A 9,742-nucleotide genomic window follows, 5' to 3' on the forward strand; every position below is an offset into this window, starting at 1 on the left:
CTTATCACTTTTTACACACTGTCACATTTTATATTTGAGTCACATATTTTATTTTGTAATTTGTGCTTTTTGTCCCCTACAGTGTACAGATGCTGCACCTATGAAGGTGATCAACATTGGTGATAGCAGCACTCCAGTGATGCATTTGTGTGAATCCACTTATTCACCTGAAAAAAAATCAGTCTGGGGTATCTGTGGGACAAAGATTTTCTCACTTTCTAGTGAATTCACTGTACAAAAGACAATTGATACCAGAGTTGCCACACTGTAAGTTTCTTTTTGTTACTAGTAAGTATTGATTAACTTAAAGGGAAGCGGTGATAAATGGTTTATTAGTTCACTGTGCTTAGGGGTAAGGGCTCTGGCTCACGGGGAGATTAGTCGCCCGCGACAAATCTCCCTTGTCACGGGCGACTAATCTCCCCGAACTACCATCCCACCGGCGAGGCATTTTTGGCGATTTGCCGAAATCGCCTGCGCGGCGTGTGCCATCCCACCGGCGACTTACATTTTCGCCGGTGAGATGGTAGTTCGGGGAGATTAGTCGCCCGTGACAAGGGAGATTTGTCGCGGGCGACTAATCTCCCCGTGTGCCAGAGCCCTAATACCCCACGGAGAGATAAGTCACCCATGTTAAAATGTTAGATAAAATCAAGTTAAGTACTGTTTGTTTTATTGTGTTTTAGTATGCAGTATACATCTATATACAACTTTTTTTCAACATGAGCAAAATAAATAGAATGTCTGCTGAAATTTTTAGGACTTGTCCTTGTCATGTAACACTTTGTTGGTATATTATTTAATGTTATATTTGCATTTTTCTAGAGCACAAAATTGCAACAAGGTAAGTCATTTTCTGGTTCTATTTCAGATTTATTTTTGACATTTTCTTTTTTCCCCCTTAATCATAAGGTATTCCCACGGCTCATACAGTGAATCCAATATCACATGCATTGCGATTGACAAATACATCTATGTAGCAAAGAAAATCAGTCCTTATGTTGAAATATGGGACAAGAAGGCAGAAAAAATATGTGAAGTCCTTGATTGTGTCCAGTTTCTGAAGTAAATGTCTTGTTATTTTCCATACAATTTGTAGTGATATTAGCGATTTGCATTTACCCTAACGGGGTAAGGTAATCTTTATTTTCAAAGGTAGCATGTACTAACACATAGACAGTATTTTGTCTAAAGTAGGAAACATGGTAGGAATACACATGCCAGTAATTTTTTAAACTAGATTGCCTGCCACCAGGCCAAATTCACACGTGACTGTATCATTACATATTCTAGCAAATAATTTTTGCAATTTCAGATACAAAAGGTACAGAGGGCCCTGCTCAAAAGAGCTTGAAATCTAAAAGGAGCTGGGGTATAACACATACTAATTTGTAGTAGACGGTTCAAAGCTAATTGCTGATTGGTTGCTACTGGAAACTGCACCTAGAAATGCCAGATGGCATTTTAGCAGCTATGTTAGCCCGCACATTGGAATTTGATATTGTACTGCAGCTTATTTGCTGATATTATTGAAGTAACATGTCTAGTTTTGGAACAATTAGAGGTCCAGGATTAAATTCTGTATATTTTTGTGTGTTGCATATTCCTATAGCAACTGAAGAGATACCAAGAAGCTGGGATGTTTCAATATAATTTCCCATTTTACATTTTGGTACGCAAAAGTTTAGAGAGAGGCACCTGTATTTTTGCTTTATTAAGAACATGTGTTCTCTAAGTTTTTTACATTAACTATAATTCCTCTTTTCTACCTCTGATCTGCCTAATGCTGGTCACACACACATTTCATACAGGGTGACTGATTTCTGCCTACACTTGTATGATCTTTGGTGCATGTGAGCCCCCTGCCAAGTCATTTGCATATCATATCTAGTTCAATCACTTCAGAAAACAATGTTCACAGTACACTGCAAAACAAGCCTTTTCCAATTTATGATGTGGCTGGAAAATCACGAAATACCTTTGTGTTAAGAATAGCTTTATTTTGGATAAATTTGGATACATTTTATAACCAAAATATTTTTGGTTATAGAGAAGATACTGTGAAGAGAAGAAAATGTAAACAAGAAGAAGCTTATACTGCAAGAGTAAAAGCTTTATATTTGCAAAAAAATACTGCTCTTTGGGTAGGAACTGGTGGAGGCCATATTCTGTTAATTGACTTATCAACTCGTCAACCAATACGGATTATCACCAGCTTCTGTGATTCTATTCGGAGTATGGTTCCAGCGCAGTTAGGTAAGATGTTAACTTTATACTTATACAATAAAAGCAGATAGTTGCTCCTTTAATTTCCCTTAGACTGTATCAAGGCATGACTTTCTGTGCAGAATATTTGTTCTCTGCACTCAGTATTTACATTGTATATATTGTATGTGTGAGTACTGCCATATTTGTAATACACTGTATGGCAAAAAGTATGTGTACACCCCTTCTTATTACTAAAATTTGATTTTCAAGCAAAATCTATCACTGCCTACATGTGATACTACCTCATCATAGCCATTCTTGACAACTCCATGCTTCCTACTTTTGTGCCATTTTAAGTGAATAATTCTAAATTAGTTTCTTTTTAGCTATAGCAAACCACAGGCACCCATGCCTCGTAAGTATTTTGTCTTTCTGCCAGACACATTTTCTTATTTAGAGAGAGGCATAATTCCTGATTTACAAATGGTGAGCCAGGGTGCAAGCATAAATGGCAATCTAAGCTAATGTGAATTCACTAATAGTCAGCAGTAAAAAAAAAATACATTTCCAGTGTCGGTATTTCATAAGTAAAAAAAAAAAAAAAGAAATGACTAGCTGATCAATTGATTACTGCTTCTGGGTACTTCCATATTTACTAATGTGCCAAGGGCTTGCATTATACATCTGCAAACAACACAGACTTTTGTCACTCTGCATCTTAGAGCTAAACTCCATAGGAGCTTCTGACAGATCGACAAAACCCATCCTACGTCAGATGTAGTCACAAAGATCAAAATATAATGGAACTAATAAAATCTGATGTGTAAACTACATTAAAGGATTGCCATCCGACATGACATGCTTCTCAAAAGGAAGCACTGTGTGCTGCGTCTGCATCCAACCAGATAAGATCTGATGGTGTCGGAGAGACTTTTTTCTCATTGAAATTGGATGTAGATGCAGGAACAAAACACGCCACCCTACTTTATCTGATCTGCCTTTAGAGATCAGATTTTGTAGGATCCTACAAAATTCTTTGCTGTTGCATGGTGTTGTGTGATCAGATAAAATGTGACCCACAAAATCTCCCATGGAATTTAGCCCTTAGTGTATGCAGAACAAATAAATCTCAGTCATTGATTCAGAAAATATTTGTGCTTTCTGGATGAGTAAAACAGCATTTTATTTAAAGTTTTTTTTTTATAAGAAAAAACTGAACCAACAGTTCCATCAATTTAATGATCGCTACTGGGGTCTGTAGGGGTAAAACGTATATTCTAATTAGCAGACAAGTAAGCATGGCAACTCTTAATATTGATAAATACAAACACACAACTTTCTTTGCAGAAAAGCTATCAATAACTATAATGGAATGTCCACTGACTATTAATTTGGAGCTCTTTCCAAATAAAAACATCACCTACATTATCATTTAGATAATTTTATTGGTAATAATAACATTATTCAGATTTTGTCTCATAATGCCATTCTCTTTCAGACAGAGGAAGTATAAAGAATGTTGTGCTTGTTTTAGGATGTCGGTGCACACCACAAAAAGGTAATTCTACATTTTCACCAATTCCATTTCCAGCGTATATGATCATGTAGTCTATACAAAGAAGAGCAAATGATTACCATTATCCCCTTTTTAATAAAAATCTGGTTTAATAGACACAAGTGCTCATTAGAGCACAGAAACTGTTATGTGACAATAGTGCCCCCCCCCCCAATATCTCAGAGCAAGTGATCATTCTGCAGAGAGAGAAGTGGTTCATACTGCATAATTGCCTTCCCTTAAAGGTCCCATACTGGAGCTAAAGCTGTAGAATTGCACAGCAGGGTTGGTGGCCATCTGTGTCCACGTTTGATCTAGTTTGTGGCTTCTGGACAGAGATCAGCACACCTGGAGCATGCACAGTAAAAACTCCAGGACCAGATGGTTAGGGACCCTCAGCCAGCCTCTAACCTGGGACTACAAGCTGGTGTGTTTTTTAAAATAGAGGAGCACTGGCACAATGTCTTTAGTTAGAACTACTGGGGGGTGTCCAACAATTTTTTTCATTAATACGGATTTCTTTTTTTCACATTTGCTTAAGACATACAGTCATTTCTCTCTGTCTGGGATACAAACCTTGCACATGAGGTCCAGAACCTTAAAAAACACAATGAAATCAGACAAGAACTTGCTGATAAACTGAGAGGATTATCAATGGACTGATAAATACTTGGTAGGTTAAACAAAAACACTTGTTTATAGATGTCTGAAAGTAAGATAACTTATCATAAGCCTTAAAATCTTGAAAGAAGACTAAAGTTAACATATAAGTGTATACAATAAGAAACCGTGTTTCGTAATGCATACTAAATCTTTTATAAAAGCTGCCTGGCTTTAAAATTGCATGACTGATATCGTGTCTACCTTTGTCTACTCACTATTGTTACTCTGTTATCAATGCACAGAATAATTCACAGCAGTGCTGGTTGCCTGACTGGAAGTGTCACAAGTCAAATTTGATCAAAGACCTTGCTGGTGCAGTCTCGGCTCAGAGAGTCTTGCGGGAGAGAATTTCAGAGACATAATTGCCTGATCCATGAGTGCACTAGCAAGGCACAGGGAATCAGTGTTTAGGCTGATGAAACACAGGGCTGGTTTTCAGCCTGCAGAGAAATTCAACCATTGTGCCGTCACAGACCTGATTCCACAAAGGGCTGATTCCTTGCTTGCAGAAAAATGCAAACACAATGCTTCCTGGTGCAGGCAAGGTAGGAAGCTGATGCCAGCAGAGGGGCTGATTGTCAGCCTGTGTTTTTCTACAAGCTGAGAATCAGCCCTTTGTGGCATCAGCATTAGGTCTATGAATGCACAATGGTGAGCGTTTTGCTTCATACCTGCTGAGCAAGCCGCTGCCCATTTCTCTACCTGTGACTTATATGTAAGCCTCCATGTAAGGAAGAAGCGCACCAGCATACTGGCAAATGCCTTTAACACATTTATTGCAGAAAGATGTGGCATAAACTTTCAGGGAATATCCCCTTCTTCAGGTGAAATCTTCCTGACATGAAGGTCTATGGATTTGTCTTGGAAGCAGCTGAGGAATTGAATGCACCCTATGGAAATATGTAATTGGTGTGACGACGAATCAATTATTGATGAGCTTGATATGTAAGGCCATAGTGAGCAATATTACTTACTAATAAACACTAAACCAGAAATGGCAATAGGACAGATAGCAAGTAGGGATTGATTGATATTCACTGGCCCTTACTAATAATTTATTATTTGCAAGTGCATACATTTGAAAAACAAGAGTTTTTAGTTACACATTTATGATTAATATTGCTAAGTCACAATACAACAAGGAAAACCCTGTATGGTGGTGCTAACTGTCTTACCTCTAGTCATTTTTAAATAAAACCAATAAAACTGATTTATAATATTCATTATTTAGTTAGTATTAGCTAGGTACCTGGTGTTGCCCCAGAAATTAATGTTATTTTATATATGTAACACTCTGCCTTGCAGAACATTTCAGCTGCTGGGTAGTTGTTCAATAAGGTAGAGTGCCTCTATATCATTGGTATACACATAACAAAGGGTTACTGTTTTGGTACCTTCCTTTAATAAACCATTATTAGCTTTAGTAGCCATATTTTAAATTTCTTTCCTGTGTTTTTGTTTTGTTTTCATTTGTCTCTTCCGCAGGAATGGAGACAAAATAGCTTCATGAAAAGCTAAGACTAATCACAGCTTTAAAAAGGGTTTAATGAAGAACTCCCTTTAATGAGAAAAAGTGATGGAAAGCCTGTATGGATGGATTTTGTAGAGTAAAACTGTACAAGAACAGTGATTACCACTTCTGTATAAATTGTTTCTGTCCTACTGCATTTTACTTAAATATTTTTTCTGGTTGTCTGGTCTAAGATTCCCAATATTATTTAGCTTGTTTGTACTCTGTATGGTAAATGTTGGGTGCCTTTAAAGCAGCCAGCCAGGTGAGTAGTGAGATCATGGGAGGCTTATTTGCTTTCAACCTCCTTGCCTGCCTGCTGTTTTACCTTCAACAGATGCTGAGGCCATACAGTTTGTGCTCTGAACATGCCTGCTATATTTTAATTCATATGTAAGAGTTAGAGCTACCATACTGCCACACAATATTGTAAAAAATTGGACAAACTTGTTTTCCAAACCTATACCATTCTGGTGAGAATGTTTAAGCAGAGAAAATTATTCATCTCCAATTGCTAGAGTTCCTTCTTATAGAGAAAAACATTTCCTGGTACATTTACAGCTGCTTATGGTATGCTTCCATCTTATCTGTTTTAGGGCAAATGACTGGAACACTTACTGTATGTCCCTTACATGGGGGTTCGGGTCATTTAAACACTTAATAAGTTTTCAGAATCCAAAGACAAACTTTTGAGACCACGGTGGTCAACAAGGTGACCTGTCTGTCTAATTTAATCTGTTTTTAGGCAGAAGATATTTTAACCCTGCATGAGACATGACCCTGCAATGCTGCTGGATGGTTTTGAGGAAGTGCATATACAGTAAAAACAGTGCATATAACTGTAAAATAGCTGTAATAGCATGTTTGTCATGTAAATTAGTTTTGAGTTTTATCCTTAATGTAAAATGGACATTTTTATTCTGCAATAAAGAGTAAATATATTTGGTAATAAAAGTGTGTCCTTTCATTTGAAAACAAAAACTGCAAATACAATGCTACATTTGTAAAATAATACATTCCTGTCATATAACAGTTTTTAAACTTGTCTGCTGTAGAGAAGATATAAAGAGTTGAATTATGGTGTTTATTTGAATGTGTTACCTAGCCTTTTCCTAAATTGCTGATTTGCCCTAGAGAACTTCAGTTCTAAACAGGGAAATGTATCTTTATGTTACAAAAACAAAGCAAGAGTGCATTTTTTAATCCCCCCCCCAATGTCTGTCAGTATAGGAGTAGTGCATATCTTCTCCTTTTTAATTTATCATTTGTAATATATTTTTATATACAAAATCAATTAAGGTGTGCTACACGGTGGACAAACCGGCAGCCCCAGGTGCACGCTGAACCCTTTTCTCAAATAAACTTAGAATCCAATTATGCACGCTGAACCCTTTGCCCGGGTAAAACAATGTAGAAATGAAATTTAATTTCTATATACACATCTTACCAGTATTATACATCTAGCATTTATAAAGCTTGTTAGAACTAAAAACATCAGTTATAATACAGTTTCCATAACAAATTATACTGGTTGTTACAAACTTGTTTTAACAATCTTTTCATATGGTAACTTTACAGTACCTGGCTGTAGTAGTGCATGTGTGCATATACTAAGGTCTAGTCACTCCATCGGCCAGGGACCTTAGCCTGCCTCCTTCTCTTGGTAATCAGCATACAGTATGTGCTGATGGTCCTGCTGTACTGTGCCAATCACAAAAAAGCCAGGAACCCCCTTTCCTCAGCTCCAAAAAAAATTGAGATGCAACTTAAGAATCTTGCGTAAAATTTATGTTTTATTGTCAGGCTGTAGGCCTTGCTGTATGGAGTTGGTTTTATAATTCATGTTTAATAAAGCTCTCATTTTACAAAAGATCCCAGAGTTGCAGCTCACTTTTCCTTTTTGGAATCTATATGTTAAATAGGGCCCTGTATAACTAATCTTGATATGTTTTATTTTTACCTGTAAATTATGTCTTGAATCAACTTTTATTTTTATAATATACACAAATTGTGTGGTTTTGCCACATAGATGCAACTCTTGTCCAAAAAAAGCAGATGTTGTTATGTGCAGTTTATACATATATGTACATATATATATATATATATATATATATATATATATTGCAGATATATTATCCAGATTTATATATATATATATATATATATATATATAAAATATAAAAATCTGGATAATGTGCAATCATCACTCACCATACTAATGTAGTAAATCTGATGCGCTCTGTAGTAAATCTGATGCGCTCACCAGCATATGTATAGATGCACAAGGAGACAATTTTGTATCCTGTTAGACTGCAGAAACAATAAATATCCATGGCATAATTACATAAATCCTGATCACTAGAACAAACAGATTAAAGTACATTAACAAAAAAACATTGTGAGTGCTCAGTTTAACCCACGCCGTAGCACTGACCATCTGCTATTTTTTTACAGCACTCAGACTAACTTACAGTCTGGAGTTGACCAGCAGCTACAATTGGTATACAGCAATTATTGGCACACACACACACAAAATAGGAAAATATTTCTAGTGACCACATTCAGCCTGTGGAAATCCTTTTAAATACATTTTACAACATTGTAGGTATAAGTGCCACATTTTTGGCCATGTGCTACATCAAGACCCCTCATTTAAAGTGAGTTTTTCCTTGCCTACTGTGCACTAAATATCTGAGTGCATTTAAAGGGGAAATTGTGAAGTCGGTCTAACCCAAACTATCGCATTGACTAGCTGCTATTTTTTCAGCTCTGGAGTTGACTACCTGATACAAACAGATGTCAACCATCCACATCATCCCTATAATGATCCAGTCCTGTGTTTATTTTAGGCCTAAATTTCTCTTCATACTAAATGATAACATGTAATAAGATCTCAAAAGGTCAAGAGTTGATTAATATCTGCCATGACATGGACGTGGTTGATGTCTCTGGTTAAACAGCCATATAAACAAACAAACAAAAAAATGCCAGTGCTTAAATTCAGCCAGTGTGAATCCCTTTAAATACATTTTTACAAAAAATAGTTTTAGTGCTACATTTTGGCTTAACAATGTAAGATCACGTGCCACATAAAGCCCCCTCTGTAGACCATTGTATCTGATGACCATATCTGCAATATTAAGAAGATTCTCTTGTAAGACATGGAACTTCATTGCTGTCCATTGGTAAGTGTTGGGAGTAAACCACATGCTAAAAGATAGATGGGAAAATGCCAGTCTAATCTTACTTTATTATGGGATACATGGGAAGTGGTGATCAAAGGCAAAATTACTACTTATAAAATACATTTTATGAGAAAGATTAATAAAGAATACATTTTTAATAGTAAACAAAAGAAAGCCTACATTAATTTTATTAATCACCACACCAAACAACATGAAATCCATATATTTAAACTGGAATAAGGAAAATGCTCTTAAATTGGAAGATGTACTTTCATACCTACATAAACTATTTCTACAAGAGGCCATAGAATACAGAGTAGGAAATCAATCTTTTGGCGTGAAGACACATGGAGCTATTAGTAGCAGCTACTTCTCGTGGCTACTAAAATAGACAATGCTGATCATTTAGTGATAAGTCTCTACATGTGCTTTAGCAAAGGCAATTCTCAGTATTGTATATGACAGGGTATTTTCTGGCATTTAGTAGCCATGGAAAAGTAGCTGCTACTAGTAGCTCCGTGTCTCTTCACCCTTAAAAACAGTTCAGACAGACAAAGGACGACAATTTATATAGAGTTATTAACTATGATCTGGTCATTGTTCAAAACCAAAACATTATTT

At 36.3% G+C, this 9,742-nt stretch overlaps 1 protein-coding gene across 3 annotated transcripts in view; it reads left to right on the forward strand.

Moving 5' to 3' along the window:
* lrrk2 (leucine-rich repeat kinase 2) overlaps positions 1 to 6,890 on the forward strand; it is a 96,395-nt gene extending 89,505 nt beyond the window's left edge. For all 3 annotated transcript variants that reach the window (XM_012959985.3, XM_002932204.5, XM_012959986.3), the window contains exons 48-53: positions 83 to 267; positions 913 to 1,065; positions 2,051 to 2,256; positions 3,707 to 3,766; positions 4,305 to 4,436; positions 5,912 to 6,890. In XM_012959985.3, coding sequence (XP_012815439.2) covers positions 83 to 267; positions 913 to 1,065; positions 2,051 to 2,256; positions 3,707 to 3,766; positions 4,305 to 4,426 — 726 coding nt within the window. In that variant the 3' untranslated portion in view covers positions 4,427 to 4,436; positions 5,912 to 6,890. The remainder of the gene's footprint in view (positions 1 to 82; positions 268 to 912; positions 1,066 to 2,050; positions 2,257 to 3,706; positions 3,767 to 4,304; positions 4,437 to 5,911) is intronic.
* The last annotated feature ends 2,852 nt before the right edge of the window (positions 6,891 to 9,742 follow it).

This window comes from Xenopus tropicalis, chromosome 3 (assembly GCF_000004195.4).
Source record: "Xenopus tropicalis strain Nigerian chromosome 3, UCB_Xtro_10.0, whole genome shotgun sequence".
NCBI classification, from domain to species: Eukaryota; Metazoa; Chordata; class Amphibia; order Anura; family Pipidae; genus Xenopus; species Xenopus tropicalis.